The sequence below is a fragment of the Oryzias melastigma genome, linkage group LG5, assembly GCF_002922805.2.
Source record: "Oryzias melastigma strain HK-1 linkage group LG5, ASM292280v2, whole genome shotgun sequence".
Classification (NCBI taxonomy): domain Eukaryota; kingdom Metazoa; phylum Chordata; class Actinopteri; order Beloniformes; family Adrianichthyidae; genus Oryzias; species Oryzias melastigma.
This window is the reverse complement of record NC_050516.1, coordinates 33274921-33290871: the sequence shown is the minus strand read 5'-3', so window position 1 is coordinate 33290871 and position 15951 is coordinate 33274921. Positions and strand designations below refer to the sequence as shown.

At 37.5% G+C, this 15951-nt stretch overlaps 1 protein-coding gene and 1 long non-coding RNA gene across 2 annotated transcripts in view; one reads left to right on the top strand and one right to left on the bottom strand.

Moving 5' to 3' along the window:
• The first annotated feature begins 1997 nt into the window (after nucleotides 1–1997).
• LOC112145556 (complement C1q-like protein 4) overlaps nucleotides 1998–15951 on the top strand; it is a 28220-nt gene continuing 14266 nt past the window's right edge. The window contains exons 1-3 of the mRNA XM_024270859.2: nucleotides 1998–2056; nucleotides 2231–2426; nucleotides 3131–4177. Of these exons, the coding sequence (XP_024126627.1) occupies nucleotides 3638–4177 (540 nt within the window). The 5' untranslated portion in view covers nucleotides 1998–2056; nucleotides 2231–2426; nucleotides 3131–3637. The remainder of the gene's footprint in view (nucleotides 2057–2230; nucleotides 2427–3130; nucleotides 4178–15951) is intronic.
• Nucleotides 10829–15951, bottom strand: part of LOC112145557 — a 26144-nt gene continuing 21021 nt past the window's right edge. The window contains exons 3-4 of the long non-coding RNA XR_002919095.2: nucleotides 14705–14771; nucleotides 10829–10874 (exon numbers count right to left, since the gene is read on the bottom strand). This is a non-coding gene — a long non-coding RNA (uncharacterized LOC112145557). The remainder of the gene's footprint in view (nucleotides 10875–14704; nucleotides 14772–15951) is intronic.

Here is a 15951-nt window from a genome sequence, read left to right as displayed (position 1 = left end):
AAAATAGCTGAAACTCATAGCTACAAACGCTGAAATTGACAGCTGAAACTACTGAAGATGATAGCTAAAAATGCTGAAGTTGACAGCTAAAAAAGCTGAAGTTGATAACTAAAATAGCTGAAGTTGATAACTAAAATAGCTGAAGTTGATAGCTAAAATGCTGAAATTGACAGCTGAAAACACTGAAGTTGATAGCTGAATATAATTAAAAATTGACAACTGAAAACACTGAAGCTGATAGCTAAAAATGCTGAAGTTGATAGCGAAATACGCTGAAATTGACAGTTGAAAACACTGATGCTGATATAAAAACGCTGAAGTTGATAGCTAAAATGCTGAAATTGACAGCATAAAACACTGAAGTTGATAGCACAAAATAATTAAAAATTGACAACTGAAAACAATGAAGCCGATAGCTAAAAATGCTGAAGTTGATAGCTAAAAAAGCTGAAATTGAGAGCTAAAATGCTAAAACTTAAAAACGCTGAAGTTGATAGTTGACATTGCTGAAATTGATAGCTGAAAACGCTGAAGCTGATAGCTAAAAATGCTGAAGCTGATAGCTAAAAATGCTGAAGCTGATAGCTAAAAATGCTGAAGCTGATAGCTAAAAATGCTGAAGTTGATAGCTAAAAATGCTAAAACTTAAAAAACTGAAGTTGATAGCTGAAAACACTGAAACCAATAGCTAAAAAATGATAAAGTTGATAGCTGAAGAAACTGAAGCTGAAAACACTGAAGCTATTAGCTGAAAATGTTGAAGCTATTAGCTAAAAACACTGAAGCTGATAGCTAAAAATGCTGAAGTTGATAGCTAAAAATGCTAAAACTTAAAAACGCTGAAGTTGATAGTTGAAATTGCTGAAATTGATAGCTGAAAACGCTGAAGCTGATAGCTAAAAATGCTGAAGCTGATAGCTAAAAATGCTGAAGTTGATAGCTAAAAATGCTAAAACTTAAAAAACTGAAGTTGATAGCTGAAAACACTGAAACCAATAGCTAAAAAATGATAAAGTTAAAGATAGCTGAAGAAACTGAAGCTGAAAACACTGAAGCTATTAGCTAAAAACGCTGAAGTTGATAGCTAAAAATGCTAAAACTTAAAAACGCTGAAGTTGATAGTTGAAATTGCTGAAATTGATAGATGAAAACGCTGAAGCTGACAGCTAAAAATGCTGAAGCTGATAGCTGAAAATGCCGAAGCTGATAGCTAAAAATGCTGAAGTTGATAGCTGAAAATGCTGAAGCTGATAGCTAAAAATGCTGAAGTTGATAGCTAAAAATGCTAAAACTTAAAAAACTGAAGTTGATAGCTGAAAACACTGAAGCCAATAGCTAAAAAATGATAAAGTTGATAGCTGAAGAAACTGAAGCTGAAAACACTGAAGCTATTAGCTAAAAACGCTGAAGTTGATAGCTAAAAATGCTAAAACTTAAAAACACTGAAGTTGATAGTTGAAATTGCTGAAATTGATAGCTGTAAATGCTGAAGCTGATAGCTAAAAATGCTGAAGCTGATAGCTAAAAATTCTGAAGTTGATAGCTAAAAATGCTAAAATTTAAAAACGCTTAAGTTGATAGTTGAAATTGCTGAAATTGATAGCTGAAAATGCTGAAGCTGATAGCTATAATGCTGAAGTTGATAGCTAAAAATGCTGAAACCAATAGCTAAAAAATGATAAAGTTGATAGCTGAAGAAACTGAAGCTGAAAACACTGAAGCTATTAGCTAAAAACGCTGAAGTTGAACTCCTAAACAGCTCAAAACGCAGTAGATGCCAAAAGAGCCAAAAGAATTATGATATTTTAGCTGCTTCTGAGCTTTTCTTCCTTTTTCCTGTTTAGTTTCACTGTGGCACAAATAAATAGCTAATATTTCAAAGGAAACGGCTTAATTGGATTAAAGCATTGCTGAGATGTAGCCATTTGATTTGTGAAAAGGTCAGAGTGGATGAGCGGTGTGTGCGCGCGCGCAGGATGGATGGATGGATGGATGGAGGAGGCGGGAGGAGGCTGATGCTGCGGAGAGGGAAGAAGGAGGACGGAAAACACAACAAGTGAGTGAACTGTTGCTCAGCAAATAAAGTGTCAGCGCGCCGCCGTTTCACCCGCCAGAACATCTCAACTCCTCTGATTTATGTTTTTTTAACTCTCTCCATGATGTGAAGATCTGACTGATCTTTGTTCTGATTTCCGTGTTTTCGCGGCTTTTGTCGTTTCTGCACGCGGAGGTCTGACCGGCGCGAGGGACTCCTGGACCGGATGTTGGAAGTTTCGTGTGGCCGGTCGGGCTGATTCTGGTTCTGTGGATCTGATTTGGACCGAAGCGTAACTTCCCGCGGTGCGTCCGTGAAGGCGCCGCGCGCGCGGACCGGCGGCGGCGTTTCCCTCGGACACGGAGACAGAAAGAATCCGGATAAAGTCCTGGTAAGAAAAAAAAAAGAATAAAAACTTTTTAAAACTCAAATTTTTATTTTTTATATTATAGATTTTGAGTCACATTGATTTCTTCTTGTTTTAATTTAAATCATGATGTTCAAAAATTGCAGTTGATCAATTAAAATTATTTTTTTCGTCTAAAACACTTTAAAATTATTTATAACATTTAGGTTATAAATTAAATTATGACTACTTGCAAATATTGTTAATAGTAAAATTATTTCTTTAATTAAATCACACATTAAATTGTACATTAAAATATGTTATTAATAAATTAAAAGTTATTGTTTTTATATCCTATTGTGTCTATTTGCTGTTTAGCTTACATTTATTTACAAAATGATGAAATCTGTGTATTTGATGAATACCTGCTTCCTTTAAAACCACACATTTTACATTTAAATATATTTTCTAAATCTCCTTTAATCATTAAGAATTGTTTATCATTTTAGATCATTAAAATAATTTTCTATTTTCACCAAAAAGCCCAAGAGAATACGTGTTTTCTATTTAGATTTTGTTTTCTTCCATCTTTTATCCGGGGTGGTCTCTTAAAGCTTCTTCCACTCTCTGTACATTCATTGTATTTATTTAACCCGTGTACAATTGCATCCTTTGTATTTCATTGTTACAAGTTCGATTGTGCTAAATACATACGAATTTTCTGCTCTTCTTTCCTCCTTCCTGGACAGAGGAGTAAAGTGCCCTTCCTTGTATGTGGTGGGTGAGATGAACTCCAGCGGGAATACTGTAGACCCCACCTGACAAGTCTCTGCCTGAGCAGCTAACGGATATTCATTGGAGCGTCTGCAACCGCCGAGCTGGATCACAAAGACAAAACCAACTATTTACTATTTTTCCCCCAAAGTATCTATAATATTAATCTAGTTAGATTTTTCTCTGTCTTTAGCTCAGGTTAAAGTTGTCCGACTCTCACCTGGAGGAAACGGATGCACTCGTCTGTTGAGCACCAAGAAATGGAAACAAATATACTAGTTAATTGTTAAGACAGACTAAATTCCTCAAACTTGCTCCTCCAGTCCCTCATTTTCCTTTTTTCCCTTGAAATAATTTCCCGCCCGGAGGTCAGCCTGGCTGGCACAACCATTCCAGCGAAGGGGGAGGAGGACTTCCTCACGCTGGCTGCCTCCAGACTCAGCCGCAAGAAGCGAGTCATCGGGGCTGGGGTTGGTGTGGCCATGGTCCTGGTCCTGCTGGTGGCCATCCCCCTTTTAGTCCACACCACCAAAGGGGGAGGGTCCGGAGGTGGGGGCACCCATTATGAAATGCTGGGGAGCTGTAAGATGGTGTGCGACACCTTCACCCCGTCTCAGGGGGAGCTGACGGCCGTCTCTCCCCAACCCCCCGAGCTCTCCAACCGCAGAGGCAAGCAGGGCTTCAGGGGGAGTCCTGGACTTCCCGGTCCTCCGGGTCCTAAAGGACCTCCAGGAGAGCCGGGTAAGCCCGGGCCTCCCGGCCCACCAGGGCCCGGACCGGGTGGCTATGGATCCTCTCATTACACCCCAAAAATCGCTTTTTACGCCGGCCTGCGGAAGCAGCACGAAGGAAACGAGATTCTGAAGTTTGACGACGTGGTGACCAACGTAGGGAACTATTACGAGCCGAGCACTGGCAAGTTTACCTGTCCTCTGCCCGGTATCTACTACTTCACCTACCATGTCCTGATGAGAGGGGGCGACGGGACGAGCATGTGGGCGGACCTGAAGAAGAACGGTCAGGTGAGTGAGAACGTTGTGTTCTGCAGACGAGGTCAATCACTGACACTGAGGTCTGCAACCTGCAGCTCCAGAGACACGAGTGGCTCTTCCACCCCTCCAATGTGGCTCTCTGCTAAAAACATCAAAGATTTTTATCTTCAAAAGTAATTATAAAGTAAAAAGGAAGTACAAAGGTAGAAAAAAACTGAGCTTTACTCAACAGATTCATAAACACTTGAAGAACAGATTGTATTACAAGTCAGACTAAATACGTTTTTGACAGATTTTAGACGCTGTGTATAAATTGAAGGTCAGTAAACCAGAATTAAGTAGTGCCAGACTATTAGGCAGATTTTCTATTTTTAAACAAGTTCAAGGATTTAAAGTGTGTTTAACAGGCTAAAAAAATTGGGTCATTTAGTTAACTCTGTTTTAAGTTTAGTTTGTCATATTTACAAATTTCTAGATGAGATGCACCACAACTGGTCAAATAAACTTAAAATTTAATTATTCTACTACATTTGCTGCATTGGGACGATCCTATGTGACTTAAAATGTATTTTATTTTGAATGGACGTCTTTTGAACCTATGTTAAAAGTTTTCAACTGTTTTTTAATTTGGAAAAAGTCAATATTCCCTTTATGTTTTATTTATGTAAAAAAAAGTTAATTTATTTCTATCATAATAGTAACAATAACAAACTAGAAAAGTTGCATTATCTGCGATAATACTAGTGTGAAGCTTTTTGCTGAAAATTCAAAAGATATTTCCAAAATGTTAAATTTCCGTAAAGACTAGAAATTTTGTTAAAGAACTACGAAAAAGTGCTAAAGCAGACCTACATTTCTAAAAAAAAAAAAGTGTAGTAAACTGCTTAAAAATCCCTAAAACATGCCAATTTTGAAAAAAAAAAATTCAGTATTTTGCTTAAATTTGAGCTGATTTCCAAATTAGCCAAAACAGCTAACTTGTTGCTTAAATATGAGCTAAACTCCATAATAGCCTAAAATTCCTCAATAAATTTGTAAAAGAAATTGCTAGCCTGTTGCTAAAATAGAAGCTAAACTCTGAATTAGCTTTACAAACCTCTTTAGATAAATTATTAGGCAAAAACATTAGCATGTTGCTTAAAATATTAGCTAAACTCCAAATTAGGATAAAAAAAAAACCCAGTAGATAACACATCAGACAAAAAAATATAGCTTAAATACTAGCTAAACTCAGAAATAGCCTAAAATTCCTCAGTAAACTAGTCAAAAATTGTTAGCCTGTTGCTAAAATAGAAGATAACTAAATTAGCCTAAAATCCTCAGTAGATAACAAATTTGAAAAAAACGTTAGCATGTTGCTAAAATAGAAGCTAAACTCTAAACCAGCCTATAAAGTCCCCAGTAGATAACACATTAGCCAAAACGTTAGCATGTTGCTAAAATATTAGCTAAACTCCAAACTTTTTGAAACTTACAGTCCATTAAAAAAACATAGTCCATTAATATATTTGAAGACTTGTTGATAATCTACTTAAAATGATGAAATTTGAAGACTTTTGTACTCATTTCCTATGTGGCATATTTTGCTTAATATTTAAAAACCATAAAGTTTATGAATACCAAAAATACCAGCAGTAATGTCGTGAACGAGCTGAATGTTTGATACCAAGATTGCTGAGTTTGTTAAAAAACGTACAGAAAGCAGCAGGAGAATCACTGTAGTGTGAATGCTTACTAAGCAATCACACAATAAAATCAGCGTCTTGTATTTCCTAAGAGTGTGGTGAGACTTTGTGGCTCCAGTTGGGATTTGGTCAGTGAGAAATCGACTCAAATGACTGTAAGTTTTGAAGGTTGCAGTCTCCTGCGCTAATAAATGCTCAATAACAGAATCAAACTGACAGTACAATGAATAACAAGAATGAACTATTTCAACATTTTTTGTTGCAAAGAATAGAAATGTGGTTTGGTTTTGCATCTTTAAAAAAATAAAAGCAGAATACGAGGAGAGAAAACTAGTTATTGGAATGAAAAGTGATTTATTTCTCCTCCTGGTACGTGGAGAAAGGCGGAAACAGTGGAGCGATCAGGAGGATAACAACCGTCCTCGTCTCTGTGGAGCAAAGCCAACATGCAACAGCTGGCTATCGCCTTCTGAGGGACTCTGACTTTACCAGTAATAAACAAACAAGCAAAACTGATATTAAAAAAACCTCTTCCATCTGGAGAACGGTGACAAGCTTGAAGAAGTGAGGCTTCAGTCAGCGGAGGAGCTCCGATTCTGACAGACGACTGATGTCCTGGGGATTGCAGAGACTACCAAGTAGAAAAACACATGCTTGGCTTTGTTACAGAGGTTTGGTTGGAAGCTCTCTTTCTTTACTCTTAATTTTCAAAGTGCGTGAGCTGACAGCAAAGTGACGAGAGCAGACCACCACTGCGCTCGCTCCTCCAATTAGATGCTTTACTAATTCCACATTTTCAGATATTTTAACAGACGTGCTGCTAAGAGAAGGAAAAAGGAATTTGATTGTAAAGTTTGCACCGTGGGATTCTTCATTTCTCCAGTCCTGTACCAGAGATACGTTTGGTTCTAGCTTCAGGTCGTGTGATAAAATACTTTTCTGATCTATCTTGGTTGAGAGGAAGCATTACACGCGTTTTCTAAAAACGGTTTCTCAACGCTTCAGACAATAGAACACAAGCATCTTTGCATGAAAATAATTCATTTTGCTTATTTTTGTTCTTAATTTTCATAAAACATATTAATGCCAGAAGTTTCTGCCAATATATGAGCTCAGTAAAATGACCAGGATACTTCTATAATTATAGAATCCATTCTAAAGTCAAGAACCAAAAACAACTCAGATTAAATCTACTCCATAAAAGAAAAAAACAAACTATATAAAGTTACAGAAAAGGAATGACTTATTTAAAAATATATAGTTTGTTTCCTCACAATTTAAAGGAGTGGATGAAAGCCACACGTCATCTTTAATTTATACAGATTAAAAAGTGAAGCACCTCTTAAAAAGTATTTGTATTTCACATACTTTTACGTAATATTTGCTTTAAGATGCTTTAAGATTTCCAACATTTTCTCCACACATTTAAAATACAGACAAAGAAAAGTATTCATGCAGCTGATACATGAAAAGACACTCCAGTGTTGAATCAATCTAATAAACGATCTGTTCAGGTGAATTTGGCGGCTAATATTAACAAGTACAATTATGACATCATAATGAAGTTTCAGTTTGTTCTTCTCTGTGGGTTTGTCAAAATAATTTATCAAAACAGTTTTCCTGCTGTTGGAGCCCAAAACACTGGGAATTAAAAAAAAAAGTGGATAATTTATTTATTAATTTCATTTTCATAGCACACAACAATAAATTACTTAATATTTTCTAGAGTTTAGTGAAAATGAAAGGGGACAGAAAAAGAAAACTTATTATCTCTGATATTTTTTTAATATCTTCTTGATAATCCTCATTTTTTTTTAAAACATTTTTTTCTTTACTACCTGACCAGCCCCCTCCCCCACCTTGATTGACAGGTTGAATGACAGTGTAGCCCCTTTCAAGTGGTGGAGTTGTGGACTCCCAACAAGCTGATTGGTCGGAGTGGTCGACATAGAAACGATGACTCGGTCTCACAAAGTCTGGATTCAACATGGCGGCCTCAGTGATGGGGAAAAGTGGTGACTGAATTGACTGGAACCATTTTCTGAGTGACGTCACACTCGCTCGCTCCAGTTCTCAGATACAGTCTTTGGTACACGTGTTTAAAGGCCCGTTCCAGTGATAACTGAGGTTTTGGTGTTTTTACCACATTTCCTGATGTTGGAGGACAAATATGAAGAAAACTAAGATTAAAAATACATTTCTGAGTATTTCTATGTTCAAATCGTTGTGAATCAGGAGCGATGGGTGGGCCACAAATTCCCTGCTTTGCTCCATTTTGTTGCATCCACTTCCTGAGGTGAATTTCTGATGAACTCCTGCCACTCTGCAGAAATTATGTCCTCAGAAACTACAGTTTAAAAAAAATTGATTAAAAACTAAAATCATAATGAAGACCACTGGAAACGCTTTGAAAATAGATCAAAAGATGATCGGAGTGGAACTTTAAGATTTGCTGACAAACAGTGAAGTCCAAGGAGGAAACCTCATCCAGCACCTGAAGACTCCACACACGTCTTCAGAACAGGTTCCTGCAGCATCGCTGAATAACACCAACAACAAGATAACCCAGAGACTGTTGAACACAATGTTGCATCAGGTCACATGCATCTACAGAATTATCTTTCTAACACAACTTATCATTTTCAAATGATATCTTTTTAATAATGAAATTATTTCTGATTTTCATTTCAGTCGTCACAGAATCCCACTCTTTAATTCCTACCAACACAAAACCTTTTGACTTAATGAAGTCTGTACAGGCGGTCCATAAAAGTCTCCTTAAATGTCCCTAAACTGGAACCTGGAATCTGTTTCTGGGCTTCCACATAGTCAACAGTGTATTTAACTTTACAAGGATTTAAGAGCGTTAGATTTAAAAAAGAGATCGTGGTCTCTTGGTTCTGTATAATTTATAATTCTCATAACTTTTTCCCCGCACTTCATTGCAATAAAAAAGATAGCGGGCATTTAAAGAATTATATAATATATATATTTAGGGCATCTTTATCAAGAATGTTTATATAAAATACTAATGTTTTTGCCTATTTTCCTGATTATATAATCAATTCTGGATTTCCAAGTAAATTTATTATCACGTACAACTCCTAAAAAAATTATTTTGATCAATTTTAATTTTTCTACTTCCATCATAATTGCTTGTTCAGAAATATCCATTTAATCTTTTCCAATTAAAAACTAATTTATTGACACCAAACCATCTTTCTCTCAGCATGAGAACTTCAGATGTAAGCAGAGCCCCTTCAGGTATTAAATCTGTGATAAATCATCTTCATTTATATACTTGTACGATGATATCTCCAAAGGTATTGCAGACAATAAAAAACATGCCAAACATTTGGACCTAATCAACAGTTCTAGTAACGATTGAAATGATAAAACATAAAATATGAATCTGCATGTAGAGGCCTATGAAGAAGATAAAATATAGAGATAAAAATGAGAATATTAATACAGTTTGCCTATAATTTTAACCTTGAAGTAGCGTCGGCTGCAAATGTCAAGTTTTATGTTAATTATTATTATTTTTTGATCTAATGGCTTCCAAAAATAATATATCTGAATCCAGTGAGCGATCAAGTCCATAAAGATAGTTATTCCCCAGTTATTGATTTGACAGGACGTGCATGAGGCGCGGAGCAAAGGGAACAGGCTGTTAAATGCCAGATATAATTGGGGGTCTTGGGTTTTTTTGCATGCCTTCACTGACATTGTCATTCCCGTCTTCCATGCTGCTAAATCTTTCATAGGCTTTAGATGAGATCCTCTCCCCTTCACCTGTGCCCTTCTTTACACACGTGCACGCACGCACATGCACGCACACAAACACAATTTACACTTCTCCTATCCACACTGTCTATTGACTCCTTCTCCATTAATTATCTCTTCCATCAAATGAATTATTTAACCCAATTCAGAGCCGGTCGGCCTCCACACTTCATTTCACTTCACTTATTTCCATGAATGGAAAAGTAAAGATTCTTTATGATCAAGTTACAGGCTGTCAGTGAAATACTTTAAAAACTGCTGTGACAGATATATGTATTACTGAGATTATAAATAAAAACAGATCAGTAGCAGTAAAACGTGTGGAAGACTTAGAGGAAGCGAGTCAAGCCAACAGTCAAAAGCAGCTCATGAGTCACTGACCATCGAGACGTCACTGGTATCAGTATAAAGACTTCTGCTGATGAGTCCGACCAAAGTACTACAACTTGGATTATAGCAGCACAATATCAGCACATTAGCAATAACATTTATTATAAATGTGCTTTTTAAGGATTGATATCCCAGAGTCAGATAAAAAACTTCCTACTTTTAATTTTTACAAAGCAGCAGTGATGTGGAAGGATAAGACATTTAAATGGAACAAATAAAATCATTTTAGCTGAAACTGTTTTATTTTAAACTCCTACAGCAACTATACTTTTATTTATTTCAAAATCATTCACTGTAGTATTTTAATTATGTTTCTGCTGTTTTTAGCCAAACTGTCTTTTGAGTAGGGCGAGAAATCGGTTAAAAAAATTAATCGCTTTTTTTTTTGTTACAGTATTTTCTGACCAATTATTATCTGTAAATAATCGCAATATGAAATTCACAAGAAAAACTGTACATTTGGAACTTTTATTTTTAATCAAGGCTGTAAAACAATTAAAAAAATCATGATTAATCACAATGTTTACTAGGTACATTTGATGACAAAATCCAGTTTTTAAACAAAAACAGACCAGATAGAAATACATTTTCTTTAATTTTATTGTCTGAAATGTGTAAATGTATCAAGGGTTAACCTAGACGTGTAATTTGTGAGTACAAAACACATCAACTGTAAGATCAGCAGAACTCTAAAGATCTTTTTAAATCTGCAGTACTACTCCAAGAAAACAAAGATGCTGCAGATTAGATCCTGAACACATGAAAAAAAAGCCCAAATGCTCAATGTCAGGGGTCCCCAAACGTTTTCTTGGGAGGGCCACATAACTGTTTTCTTCTCTGATGGGGGGTCGTAGTTGGTCTGTAGGCTAACAGAAAAAAGTGCAGCAATCACAGACAGACATAGACAAATTTAAAATAATTAATTTCCGTAATCCTCATGAAGAAAAATAATACAGATTTTTTTTTTTACACTAAATATAGAGCATTACCTGCAATAATGCTAGAGTGAATGCTGTCAGTGGAACTGAAGATACTGAGATTGATTACTAAAAATGCTGATACCAATAGCTGAAAACGCTGAAGTTGATACCAGAAAATGCAAAAGCAGATAGCTCGCTAAAATATCAGCAAAATGCCAAATTAGCCTAAAAAACGGAAAAAAATTCTAAATTAGCCAAAACAGTTAGCCCGTGGCTAAAATATTAGGGGGCGGCCATGGTGCAGCGGTAGGGTGGTCGACTCCTGACTCTGAAGATTGCGGGTTCGATGCCCACCCATGTGTCGAAGTGTCCTTCAGCAAGACACTGAACCCCAAATTGTCTCTGGTGGAAAGTTGGCGCCAGTGTTCGGCAGCGGTGCTACCACCAGTGTGTGTCAATGTGTGAATGGGTGAATGGGTCTGTGACTGTGAGGCGCTTTGGGCCCTCGAAGGAGCATAGAAACCGCAATACAAGTATACGCTATTTTACCATTTAGCTAAACCCTGAGATAGCCTAGAAATCCTTAGTAAATACCAAAACAGTCGGAGACGCTAGGATAAAAAAGCAGAGCTTGCTTTTTGGACTATTTTAGCATTTTTTAAAGTTTTTTAAGGCTATTTTGGAGTTTGGCTAATATTTCAGCTAAATGCTAGCTGTTTTGGCTAATTTAGGTTGTTTTCAGCTTTTTAGGCTGATTTAGCATTTAACTAATATTATAGCTGGCTATCAGCTTCAACGTTTTCAGCTATTAGCTTCAGCGTTTTCAGCTATCAGCTTCAGCGGTTTTAGCTATCAATTTCAGCATCTTCAGCTATCAGCACTAGCTTCTTTAGCGGCCAAATTCAGCTTACAGCATTCACACTAACATCATCACAGGCAATGCTATATATCTAATTTTTAGTTAGTTTAAAGCTAATGATGGTTTAGATGTGTGTTTTACATCCAGTTACCGCATGACCCGATTAGTCGACTAATCCGAAAAAATAATCAGTGATTAGTCGACGATTAAAATAATCGTTAGTGGCAGCACTAATCAGAATGGAGCGGTACACGGAGACTTTGGTCCACCATCACAGTTGTTGCATCACAAATCTCATCTTTTTTAATCGGCTCCTGATCTATCACGATTTACATACAGAAATGCAGTTTTAATCTTAAATTTATCATGATAAAAGTGCTACAAGAACATGTTAAAATCACCAAAAACCCACTTTGGTTAGAATGGGTCTTTTACGAGAGGAAACATTGATATCATGGATTTGAGGTGATCAGTGTATCACATCTTGGCAAAAATCCATCATCATGTTTCCAAACTGCATATCAAGTCTCATTGTTTGCTAAAAACATAAATAAATAAGGGAATTTTACTTTTCATTCACTTATAATTTCATTTCAACATCTAGAAATTCAAAAATTCACACAATTTTATAAATTTTTTTTTTGTCTGATTTTAAATTTTAGAATTTCTTCAGTAATTTTTAGGATGAAAATCTATTTTTCTCCTTAGCTATAGAATTTTGAAGTAACATTACTTTTACCCGAGGACTTTTGTCATTTTACATTCTGTGTCCCGTTGCACAGTGCGAGTACGCGGGTGTGTAGTTCCACAACAATTGTCAGACATATCCATGTTGTTAATCAATGTCTTGTCAAAGGGAGGCGAGAACAAGACGTATCCTGGGGAGAGATTACTGCAGAGACAGGCAGGACACAGACACCAGGGCTGACATGGAGAGGGATGGATGGGGATTCGCCTCAACAAGGCTCTTTAGACAAGAAGGGAAACCATGAAATGTCTTCTAAAAGTATATGTCAAAAACTTGCTAATGAAACATCCAACTAATGTGCAAGTTTACCGCAGAGATGCATTGACAGAAACGGAGTTCATGTAATCTTGTGTCCCATAACTCATAGAGAGATTGGTGTTGAGGTAGATGACCTTTTCAATTGATATATAATTCACCACCAATATGTACTTTGCCCTTTACAGTGATGAGCGTGAGGCAAAAGTATGAATATTTATAGTTTGTTGAGTGTGGGTGAATCTGAGCTGGTCAGTTGGTCAGCGTGTAGCTGCAGAAAGGCGACGGGATCCGTTCTCTAGAAAGCTCAGAAAAAGGCTCTCAGCCGTGACAAGGTAGGGTGTAAAGGTTACAGCAAAAATAGAATAACAGTTGACATTTGATCTTTAAACTGTGAGAAAATTAGAGCTCCAGCAGCCAAGAGAAAAACATGTAAGTTTGAAAGTGATGAAAATCCTGCTTTTAGAGTTTTTGTGTGAGTTTCATCCAATACTTACAGCAGAAGAGCTGAGAATGCTGGAAAATCTTCACCAGACTCCACGGAGCTTCTTGATGTGGCCACTCCCATTAAATCACAGGTTCCTAACCTCCAGGCAACAAACCAGAACTGGTCCAGTATCGGGATGTAAAGCACACAGGTACCCAAACCTGGTACTGTAACCCTAACCGGACGTGAACAAGTACCAGGCTAACGTGAACAAGTACCAGGCTAAGGTTAGGGTACTGGTTCTAGACGCAACCCGAGGACCAGTGCGCATCCGGTACCACAACCCGAGGGTTGTGGACCCTTGATTTAACCAGGGATTCTGCTCTGAGAAACCAACACTTTGGTCAAGGAACTCTCAGCGTCATTTTGGGACATTTTGAGTGTCACCAACTCGTCATTTTTTGACGTGCTAGTTGCTCCCATTGAATCACGGGTCCCTAACCTCAAGGCCGTGAACCAGAACTGCTCCAGTGCTGCGACACAAAGCGCACCTGTAGCCAAACCTGATGCTGGTACACCTAACCCTAACTGGACAGCGGCCAGATGTTGTACCGTACCTGAACCAGGACCAGACACAGTATTTGATGCGAACCAGTACCAGGTTAAGGTTAGGGTGCTGGTTCTGGACACGCCCTGAGGACCAGTGCACATCCGATATGGAATCCAGTACAGAATCCTGAGGGTTACAGCTCCTTGGTTTTACAAACAGCCATAATGTAAAAAAAAAAACAGAGTTGGGGACACCCAAAACATCCAAAAGTGATGACTTTGGAGTAAGAATGTGTTGGAGAAACCAATGATTGAATGTATTGATCACAGTCAATAAACATTGGAGAATTAGCTAAAAGAGTCTTTGGTGAACTGGAAGGAGAAAGAATCAGGATTTTGGAGGAAGTTCTGTCCATGAAGATCTTCACTTCCTCGTCCAGCTGACATCCGGATCAGAACCATACGGCTGGACATTACCCAGATTGATGGACATTTTCATGAAGATATTACAGAGCTATCATAGCCAGATGCGGGGGTAAGGGGTGGAGCACCAAAAGCCACGCCCCCTCAGAGGAGATTTTGGAATCGGAGGCTTCAGATCGACATGAAAAATGGCTTTTTAAGACATTTAGGTTGTGGGATTTTGGTTAAACACTCCATAATCATATTTTTTTTATTAAAAAAATTGTCATGGGGTAAGTTACGACAGCTGTTCATGAAGAGACAAAGTTACACGAGCAGCTTTAGGTCAGAAATAATTTCGTACAGACTCACGGTCAGCATTGAGGTAAAAATGAACACTTCAGTTTTATATTACCCCTTTAAAGAGAACATATCTACATAAGTGACAACTTTAAGCTAACGAGATAATTAAAATTACCACTTTAAATGTATTTTGATGTCAAACTTGGACTCAATTAAAGGAACGAGCGGCTCACCTCCAGCAGGCAGGTGTGATGCTGCCGCCGCCGCCACCGCCGCCGCCGCTGTGTGATCTGCAGGCTGCTAATTAGAGAAGAAGCCAGACAAGGTGTCAATAAGAGGCTCATGCAGCTCTTCATTCAATACTTTTTAATTTCAGTTCATGTTGGCATTTTTTCAGCTGCTTCATCCTCCGATGCTTGTAGCTTAATTTGAATAATTTAATTGAATGTTTCATGGTTTTATTGTCTGTCTTTGCTTTACTTCAGTGTCAATGGTGTCATGTAATAATAGGAGGCATTATATGATATAAGGGGAAAAGTCAATCCTTTTTAGACAGCAATTTTGTGGAGCAAGCAGACAGCCCTGTCATACGCCCTGCAGCTTTCCTTCTTCTCCCAGACAACACATTTATTTGCAACTTGACCATTATTTAACTATATGTTTCTGTGATAATGGGGGAGGCCATTATATCCTGAGGAAAGGTCTCAGCTGGTCGTTGCTGTTTGCAGTGCCTTTGTTGTGCTGCCTTTCGCCTCCCATTATGTCGGGTTTCCTCCTGATCAAGGACTGGCTGTTTTGTCTTCTCCGTAAACAGTTGTGTGTCACACTGGCATTGTCAGATCAAACATCGTTGTGTAAAAACGACGCCAGAGCTTTTGGGGATTTAGCGTTGTGTTTGCATCTTTTAAAATGGTTTTAGCTTCTAACCTGTGAGACACATTTACATGTTTTAACAACAGGAAATGAACATTTAAATCTATACATTGAGGGGTGTTCCCTCTTGTTTCTCCATGTCTTATAGTTTTACATAATCAAAACACTCTTTACTTTGTATTTATGAGCCAAAAGTCAAAAATAGTCACAGGCAAAACCTCTGGTTTACGAAACAGGAAAAGATGAAGAGAGAAATAAAGTTGACCATTTAAATTTTTCTCAAACTGTGTGTTGTGTGTGGAGTTGATAACATTTGCTGATTGTGTGTTGTGTCTTCACATGCTAACACTTGTAACACCTCGACATGTCCTTTGAACTATCGTAACTCTTCGGTTGTTTACGCGATTAACATGAATCCATTGGATTCTGATGCAAACTAACTGTGGTACATTAGTAAAGTATGGCGTATCAGTGCAAAGTAATATTGTGAAAGTCAGAATCAGTTGGTTTAAGTTTATTGGATAATTGGTTGAAAAATTACAAATGATTTAAAAAACATCAACACTTGAGCCAAAGCTCAAAGACTTTCTGATCATCTTTTGATCCA